Source organism: Pipistrellus hanaki (genome assembly GCF_964339955.1).
Source record: "Pipistrellus hanaki genome assembly, chromosome: 11".
Classification (NCBI taxonomy): domain Eukaryota; kingdom Metazoa; phylum Chordata; class Mammalia; order Chiroptera; family Vespertilionidae; genus Pipistrellus; species Pipistrellus hanaki.
Genome location: NC_140513.1, coordinates 20,053,767 through 20,075,825, shown reverse-complemented (window position 1 = coordinate 20,075,825; position 22,059 = coordinate 20,053,767). Strand labels below are relative to the sequence as shown.

General features: G+C 43.6%; 1 protein-coding gene across 1 annotated transcript in view; it reads right to left on the bottom strand.

The window, feature by feature from the left end:
* Nucleotides 1–22,059, bottom strand: part of ABCA1 (ATP binding cassette subfamily A member 1) — a 112,332-nt gene that overhangs the window by 85,377 nt on the left and 4,896 nt on the right. Inside the window, exon 2 of the mRNA XM_084899342.1 lies at nucleotides 6,109–6,270. Within this exon, the coding sequence (XP_084755468.1) occupies nucleotides 6,109–6,174 (66 nt within the window). The 5' untranslated portion in view covers nucleotides 6,175–6,270. The remainder of the gene's footprint in view (nucleotides 1–6,108; nucleotides 6,271–22,059) is intronic.

Genomic DNA, 22,059 nt, shown 5'->3' with positions numbered 1-22,059 from the left:
GGTAACTGTTGAGGGGACTCTCCTGTGAACTATAAGATGCTCAGCACACACATGTACTCTACCAACCACCCCGCCCAGGGCAGTGACAACCAAAAGATGTCTCCAAACATCACCAAATGCCCCTGGGGCATTACGTAAGGATAGGATACTTTTTTTAGAACTTGGTAAGGTAATAAGATTTAATGGGAAAGAGAAAGAGATGAAATTATCAGGCTATTTTGAGAGGCAAAAAGGGAGTGTGAAACAATGAGTTGCCCCAGATCTCAGTGTTAAAAGTAACAGCACACTCTGTGCTGTATCAGCATCAAAATAAAAAATAAAAAAAATACATACCAAATGACCAAACAAATAACCCCAAATAGCTCCCTCATGACATAACAGTTTGATAAATGTCCCAAAAATAACCAGAAAAGGAATCGCTACTTAATAAAATTTGCTAGGATGATATGATATGAATGTAAAGAAAAATCATTTTTAAACCCATCCCTGATTAAGTCTGTGTGAATTAAAGTGAAATCTTAAAGATCAAATCAGAGCAATGCTAGAGGGAAAAACATTTTTTTTAAAAACCCAGACCTGCCCTCACAAAAGTGTGTAGCCTCATGCATTCATGGCGGCTTTTTAAATTGGCTTAAACCTTTGGAAGGACATCTGATCATAGACTTCGAGGGCCATTCCCCTTTGACCTAATAATCCTACTCCTGAGATTGTGACTTAAGGAAACAATACAAAAGTAAGAAAAGGCTAGATGTATAAAATCTTCATAGTATTTCATTCATAACAGCAAACGCTGGAAACCATCTAAATGTTGGCAATAGAGAATAAACTTAAAAAAATAAAAACTGTGCTGGTAGATTATTGTAAAGCTCCCAGAAATGTCAATGGATTCAGCCCGAAGGTAAATGTGGGACCATGAGATGGAATTCTTCCCCTAACCTCTAACTACTTCACTAACCCATACTCCGTTCTTCACTGCGAAGCAGGAGCTGTAATGCACACCTCTCAGGATCGCTGTGAATATCAAGACAATGCATATAAAAGTGCTTTCAAAACTACAAAACACAGCCTACACATCAAGGATCATTATTATAAATATGAAGATTATTTGGAAATTTGGAAACAGACACACTGAGTAATGTTCAAGGGGAAAAAAAAAAAAACACACCATACAATGGAACACGTGTATGGAATGACTTCAATGGTCTCCCTGGGCTGTGGTCACTCAAGGCCCCTCAGTGCCGAGGACCAGGCATAAACTGACCCTCAGGGACTCCTTTTGCACCTAAACTAAAACTCAGCTGCCCTTTGCCAACTGCAAAGCCCTCTGTGGCCTGGCCCTGCCGACTCCCAGCTTGTCCCCAGCCGGACTGCGTTCGCACCACCAGCGCCACTGGCTTTTCTCTTCCTTGACTCAGGAACATGTGTTAGGCCCCGTGGCCTTCACACTCTGTGTCTCTGCCAGGAATACAGTTCCCTTGATCTCTGGGCTCCTGATGTTCCCCTGGCTAATGGCTGCTGAAGCTTAAATGTCACGACCTTCCCTTCTAAATTAAGGCCCTACCCATAGCCTGGCAGTACCCAATACAGAACCACAGTCTGTCTTCGTGACACTTATCACAATGTGTTATTATATGTTTACTTACATAATGGTGTGTTTTATACCCACTTTTCTCACTTCTTTAAGGACAGGAATCATGTCTGGTTCACCACCATGTGCCCAGTTCACTGTCCCACATGTAGTAGATGCGCCATAAACATCTACCCAAATGAAACGATAAATGGCTATTTGTTCTAATGTTCTCCATTCCACGGAAGGGGACACTAAAACCTAGGAGAAATGAGGTTCCCCTAAACCTAATGGCATAAGGTGGCCAACCTGCAGTCAGAATTGAATTAGAATTAGGTAATGATTAGAATTATTATTTGGATTTGAACTATCACTACCTGACAAAGACTAAGAATAGGAAAGAAGTGTATCAAGTTAAAATGGAAATGGGAGGAGATATGAAGTTTTCATCTATTCTATAAAATTCTATAATGGTTCTTAAATAGTTTTAATTTTTGATAGCTTATTCCTATCATTAAACAATGCCAAAATACCAATGCTCTAATGTATACAATAACTAGAATTATCTATTTTCCCAGCCACGTGGCCAGATCTAATTGAGAAAATATTTAATAGCAAAGGCAAAAAAAGAAAGGGGGGAGGGGGGGCCAATATGGCCGTACTCTCTACGTCTATGGGACCTTGGCCTCTGGCTCAGCCTAATACCAGATGAGGATCGGAAAAACTCTGATCCCTCTTCCTGTCCCCTAAGCCCTGTTTGTACTGAATGACTGCCACCCACACAGGTTAACCGTTACTCTGAACCCAAACTGAGCTTTGCACCTAACTTTCGCAACTCAATTTCAATGTATTCTTTGCCTCACAAGAACAGCAGAAAGCTAACCCTGGCTGATGGTCCCCATGATTTTGCACAAAGGGGACACCAGAGAGAGGTCCCCAGAATTCATCAGCAAACAAAGACACAGGGCAGATCCCAGCTTCTACACGGCCTTTCTATTCTTCCTGGCAGCAGCACACAAGGCCCCTAAGCGGGGGAGCATATCACTGATGCCAGGCTCTGGGGCCAGGTGTGTACACTGCAGGATGGCAGAAAAAGGGAAATGAGCAATGGTTTTCTGTTCACTGTGGGCAAGAACGATCATGGAAATGCTAACTTCTTCCCCACCTAATGGGAAGGACTGGGTTCTGACGAGGTGAGTTAACCAAGTGGCACCAAAACCCTCAGCAGGTTCCAATGTTAAGCAGTATCATCTAGAAATCCAAGCCAGGTGCACTGGAAAGTCGCTACCAGTCAGAACCTAAGATCCAGGGACATTAAACCTTTCGTGCAAAGAAAGCCAAGCCTGCTTTAAAAAGGAGGGGTGGGTGAGGCAGGGAAGGCTGGGCCTACAGGAAATTGGTTCTTGTGCTACTTCTATGGAAGACCCAGCCTGGACTCCTGGATTCTAGCCCAAACCCCAGTTCTGTCGACTTCCCATGGAGGAGGCCAAATCTTTCCAACTCTGACAGTCTAAGCATCTGGGACCTGAAACAAACCACCCTTCTTTCTGGCTCAGCAAAACGCAAATCTTTTATAAACTAGGAAGGGAAGGGACTAACTGGACCGGCCAGTAGGCAATGATATACAATCTAGGAAAGCCCTTTTGTATCAGGATGCTGTGTCCCTACTTCTCCCTTCAACAGGCACTCTGGCTTAAGACTGCAAATTGCCTTGACTAAGCCTGCCTATTTCTCCATTCTTAACTCTCGTTAAACCCATGTGCTACATTGAGCAAGAAGCTACATGCTCAAGACCAGTGGAGACAGGTCCATTCCAGATGGCCCAACCCCCACATCCTGTTACAGGACTCTGATTCCTTGGCTGACCACAGGGAAATTCCTTTCCTGCTTTGTGCCTCAGTATTGTTATCTGTACAATAGAATCTTGGACTGGACTACCCTGAAGACCTCCTTTCGTTGCTAAGATGGTATGATTCTTCCCACTACTCACTGGTTAATGGACACACCACAGCAGAAATGATTTCCTATCACACGGATGAGAAGAGGAGATTGGAACCACAGTAGCTAAGAAATGAGGATGAGAGATGAATTTGGGAACACCAAAATCTGGGAAAGAGCCATAGAAGGCAGGGGTAAAGGTGAAGAAGTCGGAAACTTCAAGATCTTGAGAGGGAGGGGAAAAAAAAAAGTTACCACCAAAAAGCAATTTGACATAGTGGTTTAGAGTGCCCACTCTAGAGTCAGAAGGCCTGGATTGGAACCTGACATGTGCTTCTGGGGACCCTGCAAGATCCCCAGCCACAACAAGGACATGAGTACTTCACGGAGTCACCAAAAGATTAACCAGTTTAATAATGCACTATTGAGTGCCTAGCACATTCGAAGTGTTTGCTTCCTTATATAATACTAGAGGCCTGGTGCATGGGTTCATGCAACAAGTGGGGTCCCTTGGCGTGGCCTGCGGGGACTGGGCTGAAACTGGCAGTTCAATGCCGCCTGCTGCTCCTGCCTGCCGCTCCAGCTCATCCCAGCCCCACTGCACCTGCTGCAGGCTGGCACCCAGACAGTCCCCATAAAGAGAGGCTCCCACTAGCCAACATGAGCCCTGTGTCTGGCGCCCATCGGTCAGCTAGTGGCATTCCTGCTGTGGGAGCTCACTGACCACCGGGGGGCAGCTCCTGAGTTGAGCGTCTGCCCCTGGTGGTCAGTGCGCATCATAGCAACCGTCGTTCGGTAGTTTAGGCTTTAAATATATAGATTAGATCTTATATTTTACCATTATTATTATCACTAAGACAGGCAGGATACGTTAGATACACAGATTCTAGTTCCTGCTCTCATTAGTGTCCTTGGGACTAATGTGAAGGGCTAAACAAAATCGCTGTTCCTCAAACTAGAATCTGTTTGTGGGGAGGTTATAGGGTGGGGACTAGGAGGTATATTTTCAATGGGTTACATGTGAGTTCCCTATGAGAATTTTAACCATTTTGTGTTTTCATTTTCGTGGTCATATAAATAAACTAGAATAACATATCTGGATTTTCCAAATGCCTGTTTTATAACCAAGTTCTGGCACAAGATTTCAAAGCCTAAGTTTATATTTGTGTTTGATTGTGTTGGCACCATAATTGTGGCAGACTAATGAGGAAGGAACGGATGCAGACGTGATTTATGAATGATGATACTGGACCAAATGAAAGCCAAATGGTATCAAATGAAGGTCATGGGAAAAATGGTTGGAGAACTAACACCTAGAACATAGGCTGTCCAAACTCACAGGATGGCACCACAGCAGCCCCTACCATATTCACGTCACTCCTCATGGTTTGGGTTAAGCTAAACCCATGGTTGGCAAACTGCTGCTGGCGAGCACATGTGGCTCTTTGGCCCCTTGAGTATGGCTCTTCCACAAAATACCAGAGCCTGGGCGAATCTATTTTGAAGTGGCATTAGAAGAAGTTTAAGTTTAAAAAATTTGGCTCTCAAAAGAAATTTCAATTGTTGTAGTGTTGATATTTGGCCCTGTTGACTAATGACTTTGCCGACCACTGGGCTAAACAATGTCAGCTGTCTTACTACATTCCTTTGAATTGTATTGGTTTTGTGATTTGGTTTGCATTTAATTTGTAAGTGATCATATGGTTTACAATAGCATATACAATAAAGGGGGAGGTGTCTAGTTTCACATATGTACATATTTAAATAACATTATAATAAAAAGAAATTTAATGAACACAAACGAACCTTAACATTTTTATTTTAGAAAAGGTCCAAATAGTATTCTAGTCTGAGAAACTGTATCATATTATCTCCAAGGTCCCTCCTAGCTCTTTGAGTCAAAAGATGATCATTTTGATTACATTAAGCTCCGTTAAGACAGCCAAGTGGGGAAGCAGGCTCAGAATTCAGGAAAAAGGCAGGGCAGAAAACAGACTGAGATGCTAACTACAGAGAGGAACAGCTAACCCCAGGAGAGCAGATGGGAGTGTTCCGTGATAGAGAAGCAAAGAGCTGGCATTGAGCTTCAAGGAGTTCACCATGCCTTACAGCTCTGGCCTTTCTCTGTGGAAAAATACCCTTCACCTACGCATTACAGATGATCTAAGAATTACCGCCCCATCCGGGCAGTGAATGGCTTATAACCCTCCACAGGAATAAAACAATGTTCTGTTTTATTTTCCTCCAGCTGGCAGTCAAAGCTGAGAGAGTCCACACTGGCACTAAAAGATCCAGTCTCTCTACACGCTGGGCCATTAACTCCCTTCATGCCCACTCTTGGAGAGCCACATGGCCCCCGGAGCTGTAGGAAAAGGAGGCGAAGGATCGGCTGGGGGCGATTCTGTGCCACATTCCAGAGGTCGGAACTCACGCCTGGGCACAAGCCTAAACCCAAAGCTAACATTTCTGCCCTCGCCAATCAGTGATAGAGCCCACCAGGGCCACGTTCATTCAATCGCTTTGAGAAAACCAACAAGACTTCCTTTCTTCTCTTCCAATCCCCAAGTCAAGCATGCCCTTCACCCCAAGAAGCCCACGCTTACTGTTTGTCTTCTTCTGTACGTGAAGTTCTTCCACAGCAGCAGCCTCAGCTGAGCCCAGCACGCCATGCTAGCTCAGCTGGCACCCACCGCAACCTGAGCGTGGCCGGGAGCGTGGAGGCAGTGGCCAGAGCGCCCAGCAGAGACGCTGTGGCTGGTCATTAACTGAAAGATAAAGCAGGCAGGGAGAGAGCTGTCAGTTATTGCTACGAAGCCAGACTTACACCAATTAGGGCGGTTGCTCCGGCCCCCTCACCTGAGCCCTCATTCCCAGCACTGCGTCATGACTGCTTCCCAATAGGTCCCCGAAAGGTCATGATCCCCGACTTCCAGCCCTGGGGCTTTCTCCAGGGAACAGGGATTCTGGCAGTTTTCTGGGGTCAGCCCAGGAGCTAGCTGCTATAATCCTAATCGTTTTTGCTCTACGGGTGTGACCATTTGGGGATGAAAAAAAAAAAAATACACGTATGCAAACAGATTGAAGCGAGCAGTCTGAGGTGGTGGACACACTGAGTTCGGAAGTGGCAGCCTGGCATCCCAGGGACCTGGCTCCCTTCTCTAGGGAAATGCCTCCCTTCACAGAAAATGTCAGCAGCGTTTATAAAGTTTGCCTTGAACCCGGTGTAATGTACGCTATTTCCTTCAATTCACTCAAACAAACATTGTTGAGTCGTTCAAGTGGTAAACAACACCATCGGCAAGGCGGTTCGTTTCCCAACCTGGAAAGCCCCTGTGTGTTTCAGGATGGCTGTGGGCAAACTCCGAGGCAATGCTCTGACACCTGGCTCCCAGGTGGTGAGGACAACCCCAGTGATGCGTGTCTCCGGAGGGGAAAACAACATCCTGTGGAGAAACAAGTCAGGGAAGGCGAACAAGTCAGGGAAGGCGGGTGGGGAGCACTGCCTGTGAGACTGACAGGCTCCCACTGCCCCGGCATCTGTGCCCTCTGGCCTGGCCCCATCTGCACCTGCGAGGAGGGCCCAGCTGCTCCCTGCCAGGTGTCACAAGTGCCATGCCTTGCCATGCTGGGAGGAGGGGAGGTTCTCGTAAACAGGGGATACAACAATTCCACGTGTCCCAACTGCCCACGCAACAACCGTAGTCACTTAATGCTGGAATAATCCCAAATAGTCCCTCGACAGTTATAGTTGGAGGAGGGGCAGAGAAAGGAAAAATAGAAGAAGGGAGGGATATACTGGTTAAAGCTGGGCCCTGCTGGCTGGGACATGTATTATCTCTTTGTTAAGCATATGAGCCCTCAGCCATGGACACCAACTTAACATCTGAAGTGGCTGCCAGTCAGTCATGGTGGCGGCTAGTGGAGTAGAGGTGGGAGTGGGATTTGGGCATGAGGAGCAGTCAGCATAAAGAGCTAAGAATGTAGTGACCACTTGTGGACACAAAACAAGGCGGTAGGCTAAAAGTCCACGAGAGCTGATCAGTTCCCAGTGCAAAGGCCAGCCCCTAGTAGGCTCTTACCCCTTTGTGCCCCACTCCACAAAGACTTGGATTAAAAACTTCCGGAGAAGAAAAGCGAGTGGAGGGAATTTGCAGTATCTGTGCAGAAGGCATGACCCATTCATCCATTATGTATTCAAATCCATTCCTTGGCAACCAGACAAATTAGGAGTTCTTCTGAAATACTCGAGGGGTGTATACCTCCTAAAAGTCCTCACTCCAAAAAGAGCAAGAGGTAAGCCAGCACCCAGTCAGTTTGCCATTTGTTGTTTCAAAGATAACTGGCCTCGGAGCCCAGAGAGCAGGATGCCACTGTAATTCCAGTGTTTGCGAAGTGGCCTAGGATTGGGCTTACATCCCAGAAACAGTGAAATCAATGATTAGCTAGTTTTTCTCCTGCAAAAGCTACTCTCCAGCGATCGCTTAGTTGATTGAGAAGCCACATGAATCTTTTCAGATTTCCAAGGCAACAGGCAAGGAGGAGGTGTGAACACACGTTTGTAATTTAAAAAGGAAAAAATGTAACCTAGTACAGAAAGCCCAGGGGTGCATTAGCCCCAGCTTCCCACCTTTGAGTGTACCCTTGCCCACGCCTTCCGGGAAACAAGTTCTTTTCTCCTATCTTATCTTTCTCTGTTCTGTCGGTACCCTCCCGCATATGCTGTCCAGACATTCTTTTCTATTCCATTATTTCTAGCAAATCCATCAGGTGGGTGTCTGGAAAGGTAGGAAGGGCAGAGTAGAAAAGACAAAATAGAAATATCCTAGTGTTGGAGTCCAAAGCACAGAATTGCCTCCCCTACACCTGAGTGGAGAATCTCCGAAGGAGGGAAGACACACTCTATAAAAGGAGGAGATTTGGGGTAGAGTATTTTCCTAAAATTTGAGTTTGTGGGTCTGTAGATGCTGGTTCTGACCTTAGGGACCCTCCAAGGGACCCTCAGATAGGGTTAGCAAGAAGTAGCCCAGAGCGGCAGCAGAAGGTTCTGCTCTGGCTTTGCTGGGTGCAAACCGGCAGGCTTCTTGCCCCAGTTCCCGTCCCCCACGTTGGCATGGCCGTGGCCACCCACGTAATTCCCTCCTCCCACCTCAAATCGCAGTGATCACGGGAAGAGCAATTCAGTCCAAAGAAGCGGGTTTGGCAGAGCCCAGACCCCTCTGCTCAGGTAACAGATGCCAAGGGGACATTTCTACATCAGTTTCCCAAAAAGCAAGAGAACAAACAAACTGAAAGCTATGAAGAAGGCAGAGCTGTGTACCAGATTTCTCAACGTTTCAGAGCTAGCAGCACACTCACTCCTGCCCTTCTGCACATTTCCAGTTACTGGCTGGAAAGGATCCACTTCACAATCACTGCCAGTCCACAGGCCACTCTCACTCAAACCAGCCCTTACCCCGTTCCCATCCATTTACCACAGAGCAGCCAACGCTATTCAACTACACCGAATATGTGAACACGCCACTCCCCCACTTAAAACCACTATCTGAGGATCAAGTTCGATCCTCACTGTAGTTGACCTGGTGTGTCCCTGTTGACTCCAATGTCCTTGCTCGACACTCCCCACCTCCTGATGCCTGGAAAATTCCTTACAGGCTCTGACTGGGCCACACTCTCTCCTGTCCCTGGGACTTCCTGGTATGACCCTGGTCCTAGCTTAGGTCTCCATTTAGCTGTCACTGGGACAGGATCCTTTCCTGGTCACCTCCGGGACACTGACACCCGTGCTCTGCGGACAGCCTGCTTCCCATGGCCACTGTGTGTCTCCCACATTCTGAGTGCCAGCAGGGGCCACTCCTGTCCGTAGTAAGGAAAACAGTACCTGGTACAGAGTAAGCACTCGGGGACTGTCTGCTTAATTAATTAATTAGAGATGGACATGAGAAATAGGGTTTCAGACTCAGGGTGGTGGCATGTCTGGGCCTGCAGTAACCGATTTCTCAAGCTTGATTAACTAATTCGGGCAAATTGTCCCCAGAGAGGGAGCTCCACACTCAGCAGGCTTCCACCACACACTCGGGACGGCCACAGAGGACCGCTGAGTTTCCCAGGTGACTCCTGCGGCATCCAGGGAAATGTAATTGAATCTCGGGTCAGCTTTCCACAAACAGCAGGTGTAGTTCCGCACGGAGCAGGCCCTCCAAGGCCAGGGGAGCCACGAACATGCTTTTGGCCACGCTTCATGTCCAAGCGCTCCATGTACTCTCGCCAGGCCTCGTTATTAGTCACACGGGTACAGATCACCCTTGTCCAGATTTAACAGTTTCCATATCCTCCCCTTTCTTTTGTACCTGGAGGAAGTGACTGTTCAAACTTTGGCCAATTTTTTGAAAGAAATTTTCACTTCAAATGCCATCTTAAAGCTATTCATATCTAGAAAATACAACAGGCTGCTAAAGCATGACCTTCTAAAATAAAGATGCTCAACATCATTAGTTGCCGAGTTATTACTTGACCATGAAAAAGAATGAAATGGTATCATCTGTGACAGCCTGGATGGACCTAGGGAGTCTTCTGCTCAGGGAAATAAGCCATTCAAGGAAAAACAAGTATCATATGATTTCACTTCTATGTGGAATCCAAAGAACTACATAAACGAACAAACAAAACAGAAACAGACTCATAGTTACAGAGAGCAGACTGGAGGCTGCCAGAGGGGAGGGGATATCGGGGACTGGGTGAAAGAGGTGAGGGATTAAGAAGTACAGATTGGCAGTTACAAAACAGTCACGGGTATAAAGTACATCACGGGGACTATCATCAACAATGTTGTAGTAACGTTGCATGGTGCCAGGGGGTACTGGGAATATTGGGGGAACACTTTGTAAAGTGTATGATTGTCTCGCTACTATGCTGTACACTTGAAACTAATACAAAATAATACTGAATGTAAATTGTAATTTAAAAATAACATTTAAAAAAAAAGAGAGAGAGAAGAGAAAGCAGCCAAAATCCTCCCCCTATTTTTTTTTAATTGCTTTTGCAATAGACCTACAGATTTTCCTTAGGCTAAAAGGAGAAACCCCAAGCAAAACCGGGTTTTGTTATAATAAAATAAAAAATAATTTAATTTTTAAAAACCCCAATGAACTACCACCACACACCCACTGGAACTACTAAAATGTTGCAAATGTTAGTGTTAGCGAGTATGTGAAGCCATGGGCACTCCCATACACCGCTCCTGGGAATGTAAAATGGAATAGCAACTTTGCCCACCAGTTCCTGTAGTTACACACAGACTGAGGGTACAGCCCAGCCATCCCACCGTGGGTATAACAGTGCCCCCTTATCCGCAGGGGATGTGTTCCAAGACCCCCAGCAGATGTCTGAAACCACAGATAGAACCAAGGCTTCAGACTATGGTTTTTCCTATACATACATACCTATCATAAAGTTTAATTATGATTAACCATAGGCACTAATAATCAAGTAGGGCAATTATGACCGGTATAGTAAAAGTTATGTGACACTATTAAGTAAAATAAGGGTAACTTGAACACAAGCACTGCCATATGGTGACAGTTGATCTGATACCGAGATGGCTACTAAGGGATTAACAGGCAAGGAATATACACTGAGTGGCCAGATTATTATGATCTCTGAACACATAATGATCTGGCCACTCAGTGTATATAAAGTGTGGGTAGGCTTAACAAAGAGATAATACATGACCCAGGCCTTACAGAACAGGATGGTGCAAGAATTCATCATGCAGCCAACTTAAAACTAATGAATTGCTTTATGTCCCCTTACTCTGTTTTACTGTTATGGAATTTGTTATGGAATTTTCCATGTAATGTTTTTGGACTGTGGTTAACTATGGATAACTGAGACCACGGATAATGAAACCACAGATAAAGGGAAGCACTGTATTTACCTGAAAGAAATGAAAGCATATGTTCACATAACTGTACATGAATTTTTGTAGAAGTCCTATACAGAACAGCCCAGATTGAAAACAACCCAATGTCCATCAACTAGTAAATAGATTACAATGGAATACTACTCAGCAATAAAAAGGAACAACCTACTGACACATGCAACAGAATGGACCAATCTCAAAAGCCTCAGCTAATAGAAACAAGCCAGATGCAAAAACTGCATACTCTAGGACTCCGCTCATTCTCACATTCTGCAAAATGGAATAATAGGGACAGAAATCAGATGAGTGGTTATGGGGTCGGGGGGGGGGGGGGGGGAGGACAGACTGTAAAGAAGCACAAAATGATGGAAACATTCCACATCGCAATTTTGGTAGTGGTTATATAACTATTCCCATTTACCTCCGAACTGCTCACTTAAAAAGGATAAACTTAATTGTATGTAAATTATATATATCAGTAGCCTGACTTTACCTCGGAAGACCTAAGAACTGTATGGTGTAAAGCTTGATTATTGTGTATAATAATTGCCCAGGAAGGTGAACAGTGAATCAAATATTAACCATCTATTCATTGAACAAACAACTGTAACCTTAACTTTACAAGACTTCTATTCGCCACAACAAATACTGATTGAGTTCCTCTTATGTGTCAGGCGCTGTTCTGGACACTGGTGATTCAGCAGTGAACAAAAGAAGCCAAGTCCCTGCTCTCAAGGAACTCCAGCAAGGAAGTGGAGAATTTACAAAGAACAGTGGGTGGTTACAGCAGAAGGTGGTCAGAATAATGAAGAAAAAAAAAACAAAAAGTAAGGGGACAGAAAGCAATAGGGGGAGGGTGACTCCTTTAGGCCGAGACACCCTGGGGACAGTGAAACAAGAGGGCAGGCCATATGCTACTTGCAAAGGGGTCTCCAAGTGACAGCTGGGATTGTGAATTCTTTTAACATTTTCCTAAACCAAAACGGGAAATGCCAGAGAGACTCGATGATGCTGGCAAAAGAAAAACATATCCGTTCACAGGAAGCTGGTGTGAAGAGGGAAGTGAGGACCCCGTCAGCACTCACCACACTGCCCCTCCACCCCGTCTCACCAAAACAACGCGCCCTTTTGAACCTCACAGGTAAGTTTCAAAGAGAGATAAGAAATATAAAAAAGAAAGGAGAGGGGGAGATTAAGACATTCTAAGAGTATAAGATGGGGGTGTGTTTTCCCCCCACTTAGCAAAGTAAAAAAAACAAACAAAACAAAACAAAAACAGGAACTACTTCCCGTGACTATCTTTTCTCTTTAGATGGAAGCTCAACCCTAAATCTAGAGGGCATGGCCTCACATGCCCGCAGTGATCTTACTGAACAAATGAAGAGTTTCTGATACCGTGTTTCCCCGAAAATAAGACATCCTCCGAAAATAAGACCTAGCGCATGGAAAGATAAGACATCCCCTGAAAATAAGACCTAGCGCAACTTTGGAGAAACAGGGTAGCAGTGCCAACATGAGCATTTTTTTTTTTTATTACATTTCCTTCCACATTAAAATCTTGAATTAGGAGATAGAAAGAATCCGATGGGGTTTTGGAGATCCGCTCTCACCACACATTTGCTCCACTCTACAGAGAAGCTGAAGCTCCACAAAAAGCAAGTGCCTTGCTCAGAGTCACCTCCTAGAGTAAGAGCCGGCCCCCAGGTTTCTCAGGAAATAATTTCCAAAACAACCGTTGTATGCTCTTTCCCACCACAGCATTTCTCCCACCACAGCTTGTTCTTCTGAATAGTTCATAGCCCAGAATGTGCGGTGAGCAACTAATTTTCGTCCATCAAAACAGTGGTTTTATGAGAGCCATTTCTCGAAACTCCAGATTAATTAGTAAGTGTGTGTGTGTGTGTGTGTGTGTGTGTGTGTGTGTGTGTGAGGCAAACTTCCAGATGGTTACCAGAAGTGAGACTGACATTTCTGACATCTATCAGTATTTCCCTTGATGGAACTGTTCCTACATGTCTTCTAACAATAAACAGCTAGTCAGGAACCCACAATGCAGGAGAGCGATGTAAGGCAGGATTTAACTACATCACATACAAACTGAAAATGTACTGGTGCTGAAGCTCAACCAAGTGCCTACTCATGAGATGTGGATGCAAAAAGCAAGAATTACAGACTTGTGCATCTCATCTCCAGAGAGGTGCGGAGGGTCCTGGAAGCCCAACAGATGTGCTTGCTTAGGGAAAGGTATGCTCTTTCATAGCCTCTGAGCATATGTGGCTGAGCATATAGTCACATTCAGGAAACAGGCTCATGAGGAAACTGAAAGTCAGAAGACCAGGCTGGAAGATGCTCACTGCGCCCATGACTGAAGACATGGCTGTGGCAGTGGGGATCAGTCATCCTGTGATTCCGACCAGACTGACTTGTCCACTTTATTCAGCCTGAGGCTGATTTCACTGCCTCAGTTTAACTTTTCTGGCCTCCAGGTGCTATTCAGCCTTAAGGTCATCCTTACTAACCCTTAAATTCCCCTGCACATTCCCAACCATCCTGGACCCACATTTAAGTAAAGCTGCCCTTATAGTTGCCATCATGCCCTTAAAACCCTGCAGAGAGACCAAGAGCTGGTCTTCAGGCATCCATGGAATTGTATTCTACTTAAGTAAACTATAACACTTAAATACTCAAATTTGAGGAGGCAATGAGTCTAAGAGGTCCTCCAAGAATAAAATGAAACCATTCTGTGGACTCTGCTATTGCACTACACAGTTAAATAATATAGATCCAGTGAATTTAATCAATGCCAGCACTCTGTAATTTACAGGGACTTTTTTGAAATTACCAAATGCATCACCTCTACTTGGTTATTAGTAGCAATACATTTATAGATAACTGCACACTCTTCTTTTACCCTGGGATACATTGTCCAATTTCCTGGACAAAATTATTTGCTGATTTTCGAAATGAGGGCTATGAAATACATAAAAACTAAAAGTTAGAAGAGATCCATGAATACTGTAGAAATCTGTAACTGACCTTTGAGATGCATTAATTTCTCATGCTTCAACAATTCCATTCTAAAGGAGTCTCAAAAAATTTAAATCTACTCTCATGTCACTGACATTCATAAAACTAAAGATCCTACTCAACACTCAACATTACAATTTCTACCTGCTAAAACAGTCTCAGGACTTCTCAAACTGCCAAGGGGCCAGTGTTTCTGAAAGTAAATCTGTGCTGTAACCCCATTCTTGTCTCATTGTAGAATTATGGAGAAATTCTAACGAAGGGTTAGATAGCCTTTCTTCCTCTTGCTGATATCCGCTGAGTGCACACACACACACACACACCCACACACAGAGCAACCTTCAAAGAAGGGCTTCACCAAACAATACAACTATTTGCCTTCTCCCTGGCTGGGAGTATGCAGAACATAGGAAAAAGAACCTTTCCCCTAGAAAAGAAGTCAATCTGTTATAGAAAGTAAAAATTCAAAACTTTCAACCACAATCAAAATGCCAAAATAAGTGGGACCTGCAGAGAAGGAACTACTGGTCAAACACCCTGAGCTATAGAAGCACCAGCAAAAAGGACTCCACCACCAGCCCTATAGTTACAGATAAACTTGGTTGGATAATGTTCCCTGCTGTTGCAGGCGGGTTTTCCAAGAGAATTTTAGGATAAAAGGCTTAGTGACTATATCAGCAAACACTGTTTTGTTTGGCTTACATCCCTTAAGAGGGCCAGTGTCTTCAAACATACTATCATCTCCCAGCCTAAAGGATTTTTATAGAAAATCTCAAAGGATTTGGGGGACACACAAACCCGTGTCCCTCCACTGTCTTCCCTTCGTTTGGCCCCCTACCACTGTGCAGCAAACGCCCCCAAACATTCTTAACTCTTTTTATGTTCTTAAATTAACTGACCCAGTAGAAAGAAGGGAGGTTTTGGAGTCAGAGAAAACTGAGTTTGAATCCTGACTCTGCTACTCAGCAGCTCTGGGACCCTAGGGACTCTGAACCCCTGTATCCTTTCCATAAAATAGAGCTAGTAATGTGCATAAAACATTTAGCCAGTTCCAGTAAACGGTAGCTATTATGATTCGTGCAGCTGATTTCACAGGGTAAAGCACTCTTCAAGGGTGGGGCATGGAGTGAGTGGTTTATTAAAGGAATCTCTCTTCCATCTCCTTTGTCCACAGAAGGTACTACACACACACACCCGAACCCCAAAGGCCTTTCCAGAACAAACTGAAGAACTTCCCAGGGCCCAGCTCAGTGGACGATGTGCCTGGTGTTCTAGTACCACTTCTGCCATTGTTTTACCATAATACCCCCTTTGGGGGCTCCCACTACTCACTCCTGTTATTCCCTCCACACTCATGGAAGTCAGCCCCCAGGTACCGCACAAGCACACTGCCCCCTTCCTTCCAGTCTTCAGCACCTGAGTTTTTCTCTCTACCCTACTTACTCCGGCCTCTAAATCAATTACCTATTTGGCCTTATAATTCCTTCTTCCTCTTTTCAGCTCTCCCTATAATCTTCTCCAGAGCACCAAGTATCAGGTGCTCCCTGCTAAACTGTGCATCACATGCATCATGTTCGGCGAGCTAAAGTGTCTCAGCATCTTCTCATCCTCTGCCATGCTGAGCCCAGTGCCCAGGAGGACACAGTGCTCGCAAACATGTGTAGAATGAAGCCCTCAGAAGTCAGACCACAGGGATGGGAGGAAAGAGTAAAAATAGGTTCGCTACAGTAACAAGTCAGGAATTTCATTAAGAGTAAAGGTTCGGGTAGCCTAAAACCATGACAAATTTTCCAGCTGTGTTCAAAGCAACATGAGTTCAGGCAGGAGTGCAAGTCGTCTGGCTTTCCTCAAAGCCGCTCTAATTTGTTGGAAAGGACATTCATTTTCATTGACTTCACGTGAGCAAAGAGCCTGTCATTTGCTGGACGGAGGCTCTAGAGCCCTTGGAAACATGCTAATCAGAGCACCTCTCCTAGGGGCTCAACCCCAATGTCAGACTGTCAGCATTGGTCAGGAGCACTGAGCTCTAACGTCATAGGCTCAAGTCAAGAACTGGCTTCATGAAGCGTATTAACACCTGAATACAAGTTTTCTACCTCAACGCCTTATTCCCTTTACTTTTGCCCAAACCAGTTCTCTCATCTCTGGGCTCTTGTCCCATTCTAGTTCATAGAGTCTATGACCAAACCCAGCAACCTTCTTCAGAAGGTCCTCTTTCACCAGCCAGCTCTTGGGGAAGGCAGGCATGTGTCATGTGAGCCGGACACCTCTGTTTCTGCAGCCTGGTGAGGTCGGGGGAGTGTAGTCAGGGTTCCAGAACAGTCAGAGAAGCACAGGATCTAGTCCTGCCCTCCCAACTTGATAATGAACTCCTCTGTGATAACCAAAACGAATCACTTTACCAGCTGCCTGGCTAAATTTAGGAGAAGAAAGAGGAATAAAATCACAAGTTTAAGTCCACATACTTGTGATTCTGAAAAACAAAAACGGAAGGATGTTAGTTCTTTAAAAAAAAAAAAAAAATACTGGTAATATGAAGTCCATTTTTTGAAGTCTGGGAGGATTCTCCCAAAAGAAATAGATCTGTTTTATTCTAACATTATCATGATTCTGAGTATGCCTTCTAGAAAACCCTACTGTCATTGAGATGTTCACAAATCAAACATTTCCTGTGCCCGATTAGTAAGTGCTCAAGGAAAGATGAAAGGACACTCAGGGATGGAACTCCTGAAAGCCTCCTTTTTCCAACCATGGTTCTATAGTGGCATTTCAAAGTCCGAACGTTTCAGTCTCCCATGGGGCATTGCTAAGTGTCTACATCAGGTGAGCGCCAGGGAGTCCCCAAGTGGAGCTCCACCTACAGACAGATCCCCCGCAGCCTCCAGGGCATGTCCACTCCCCTTAATGGAGGCCATTTGAACCAAGTGTCAGAAAACCCTCCATTTGCTCAGCGGAGGAGAACACCATGCTGTGATCATGTGAAATGTGACTAGAGTCAGAAACTGGAAAATGGTACAACACCCCTAAATTTATAAATCCTGCAAGCAGGGCTGACAACTGAAAAAAATACTATTTGACCAAAGGCTTTCTTTATCTTGAACTCAAGTTCCTTACTACAATTAACACAATCATTGAAGGTAAAAACAGGGGAGAAAATTCTGCCTTGTATCACAATCAATCTTATCTGGCCAAAATTAACATAGAGTTCTGCACTTTTACGTAAAGGAAGTGGTTCTAAGAAAAGATTTGACCTGCAAGACTTTTGTAATTTCCTTCCAATTGGAATCTACAACCAAAAAACAATTTTTATTTGAGAGGAAAAAAAATCAGGTTGAAAAACCCCTTAAGATTCAGATTGGACCAACAGAAAGAATAAGTAAATGAGGCCAGTCCAATATTCAAGGATCCGGGCTCTGTTTATAGTAGAGACAGATAGACTTCTGTAGATGCTTTCTTTTTCCTCTTTTGAAAGGACACTATACTGTTACCCAAAATTCTGTGTAAAGAAGCCTGGATTAAAAAGGCAAGAGGACAAGATTTTAATTTTCAGTCAATCACAAATGGGGAGTGAATTTAGGCAAGTCGTTCTACCACTTTGAGCCACAGAACAGACAACATATCTTTATGACAACGAGGCTGCACCAGATGATCTTCTGAGTCTAAGAAAACTGCCTGCAGCTTGGGTATGGGACCTGAGTTTGAATCCTGGGCTCTGCCATGAGCAAGTGGGTAAACCATGAAGATGTTATTTAGCTTCTCACTGTGTCAGGTGCCTGAAAAACAGGCCACCTCAGTGTTTCCCCAAATGCGGGCGAGTTACACAAGATGAATGTAAGCAGTACTTAGAAAATTTTAGGAGATGGTCAGGCACCCAATTAAACACTGAATCATAGCATGAGAAAATTCTGTTCTTTTCAGCACTTCCTTAGCCTTTAGAAAAAGGTTATCACATTAAAGAGGAAGGTTTTGCTTGGTCTTCTCGTCCACACCTCTTTAGCACAGGCTAGTTTCCCTGCTCAATAAAGGAAGAGCAATTCTCAGCTAGCCAATGCCTTAAGAAAGTGACTTTATTTTATAGTTTTTTTTTTTAAAGATAATGTGCTCTTTATTGTAATTATTTTTTAAATATATTTTTATTGATTTCAGAGAGAAAGGGAGAGGAAGAAAGATATAGATAGAAATATCAATGATGAGAGAGAATCATTGATTGGCCGCCTCCTGCACGTCCCCAACTAGAGACCGAACTCGCAACCGGCATGTGCCTTTGACCGGAATCAAACCCGGGATCCTTCAGTCCGGAGGCCAACACTCTATCCACTGAGCCAAACCAGCTAGGGCTGTAATTATTTTTTAAATTACCTTCTATTTGAGACAAGTGACACCAGTTTCCAATTTAGAAGACCAATATAAAGTTAACTTTAAAAAATATACTGGTAATTACCAAATTGAGAGTCAATTTAAGTAACTTGAGTGGCTTATGTGCTATCTATCTCCAGCTTTCAGTGAAGATTAAGCAAGGAATGTAGGGGAAGAAGCCGGGGTTCTTGTCCCAGCATGAAGAAGGGTTCAACAATCTATAGAAAGGCAGTGCGTAGATTAAGAAAGAGTCCAAAGACGGAAGATAATTTTGAAAGGCATTGGGAGTCTAGGGGGACGTGCCTTCTAGCCACTCCATCAGGTGATCACATATGTGACTCAGTCCTTGTTGAGCCCCCAAGTTTCATCAACCTTTTGATGAAACTCCTGTAATTATGACATGCTGGAATTGGCTTCCGGCAGAAGGCCTAGTCCACACGGGGCTCTCATCTACCCATGGTCGATGGGTACAACTTCAGCCAGTGAGGAGCGTGAGTAGAAGGTACAGTGCAAACAGAAGCGACCACTGAGGATGGATGTGACTTTCCAGAACAACAAGGAGCCAAGAAGGTGTTCTTGAGGCAGAACTCAGAGAAAACCTACAGAGGGAGATTTAGTCAAATACTTATTGAGCCATACTATGTGTTAATCAATGGTGAGAAAACCAGTTCCCTCGAGTAGGGAACAATCTAGGACAAAGTTATCAAAAATGGTCAGAGTTTAATCTCAAAGAGCCTTGAATGCCAAGCTAAAGGTCATTATGGTGGCAGATCTTTAAAATCTTGACATTTGCTCAGCACCTGGGACTTTATATAGTGCTTGAAAAATATTTGCTGAACAAAATGAATTTTAGTTCAATGGTATTTTTTGTATATTAACACACTTAATGTGTGTATTTCTTAAGTATATTTTAAATATTCTATCCTCTCTTCCAGTACCAGAGATCACACCTCACCCCAGCAAAGATAAACTGCCATCCCCATTACAATGACCTACCTCTGGGAGAGGACAAAGGTCTACAAGTCAATCTAAACTCAGTCTGAGTATTCACTTTCTCCTCTGCCTTTCCCAGGAAGAATACTCCCACCACCAGTGTTCCCTTTATGTCAAATTTGTATCATTTAAATACCAGAGCCAATTCATTTCAGGCTGCCACACCCTTGCAGATTTGTTTTCTTTCCAGCTTGGTTTGATTCTCGGCAAAAACAATTATTCCCAACCTGGCATCCTATAGGAATTCTGCAAAGCAAGTGTAGGTAAGGATATGAAGCCCAAACAATTTAGCAGCTCCGAGTCTTGCTCCTTTTTCTCCTTTCTTCTTCCTTCTAGTCCTAATTTATTATGACTTCTGAAACAACAAATTCATGGCAATGCTTTAAAAAGCTACTCTCAATGAGTCAGATATTTAGAAATATCCTTATAAGGTTAATCCAATTCTCTAGGATGAACATTAACATTCCTTTCTTGGAGGATAAATGAGTCTTAGGAGTCAGCTTTTCTTTTTATCACACACTAGAGGCCTAGCACATGAAATTCATTTCGCCATAAGATCCCTAGGCCTGGCCTGTCATCAGGGCCATCTCCCCCAGCTGCCAGCCCTGCCTCCAGCTGTCACCCACGCCCGGTTTACCGTTAACCCTCAGGCGATCGGACCCTGAAGGCCAGGGGGAGGGACCAAGAGATGGTCAGTGCACCTCATAGTGACTGGTCAAGTGGTTGGTCCACCATTCGGTCAATTTGCATAGTATTCATGTATGAATACTATGCAAAAAAAAAAAAAAAAATATATATATATATATATATATATATATATATATATATATATAGAGAGAGAGAGAGAGAGAGAGAGAGAGAGAGAGAGAGGGAGGGAGGGAGAGGGAGAGAGGGGGAGAGAGAGAGGGAGAGGGAGAGGTAGAGAGGGAGATTGGCTTAACAAGACTGCAATATAAGTTTAAGAAATAAAGCATATACCCAAAATGGAGATGTCCAGGATGGAGACATTTTATTGAACATTTTACTCCAGGAAGACTCTCCAAATGTTGAGTCAAGGGTAAGATTAATGTCTCACTGTGTCTCACTATACCATGTTTTCCATAATGAAATTTATTGAGATGAACTAACTCCTTTCTTTGTATTTCAGAGGAGAATTTCCTTCTGGTCCTATGACTCAAGTCTCCATTCACCTAATGCACATAAACAGGCAATTTCAACAACTTTCTTTCCTTCCTTTCTCATTATTGTCATGGGAAATACTTCTATGCATTCCTTGGATGTTTCTCCTCTATCTTTCAAAACCGGTTACACTAATGTCCCTCAAGCCACAACTCTGGGCAGCTCCAATCAAAGGATCAACTTCCCTTTTCCTAAGTGCAGACCTACAGTTAGAGGATGTAAAAGCGTAAGTACTTAAAATCCAAGTACTTCAGCTTCTTTTATTTTAAAAACCAAGAACCTAAATCACAAAACAGCAAAGTGACTTGCCCAAGGTCACTTGGTTCCTTTTTAGGTTACTGAGGTTATATACAAAACATAATTGTATGTAAGATTGTAGGTATTTGTAATTAAATGTAAAATTTGGAGTGCACATGCCTATGTATATTTTTTCTAAAGACAGAATGCATAACCTTCATCAGATTCTCAAGATAATAAAAAATTCTCACCTAATAAATATAACCATTGACTAAGTTATATATATATATAAAATTCTTTCTTCCTAGGAAATGTCCCATACAAAATACAGTTATCATAAAATATGTTGACTTCTAGACTAGCCAGATAAAATGCTTTAACTTCTAAGTGTTTCTTAGAAGTTGGATTTGGTATAGAAAATGCTGCAGAGTGTTCAACACACACATACACACACACACACACACACACACACACACGTGGGGGAGGAGAGAGCGAGCGAGTGAGAGGTATAGGGAGAGGGAGAGAGAGAATGAATAAAAGGTCCTATACATAAAGGTTATTTTGGTTTCTCAAAAGTATTTAAATTCTAAATTACTTGGTGAATTACCTCATCTTACTTTAAAAATAAATTAATGTGAAAATTAGAGTACATGAATGTGAAAGTATCTCAAATCACAGCTGCCTCAAAAAGAGAAATGAAACTGAATGGAATCAGAATTGTTTGTTCTAACAAAGTTAGCGGGCCTAGATAATTTAAGTATGTACTAAAATTTCTCAATCATAAACCTAACCTTAACTACAGTTATTTCTCCAACAATTTTATTTCTAATGCTTCTCTATAATT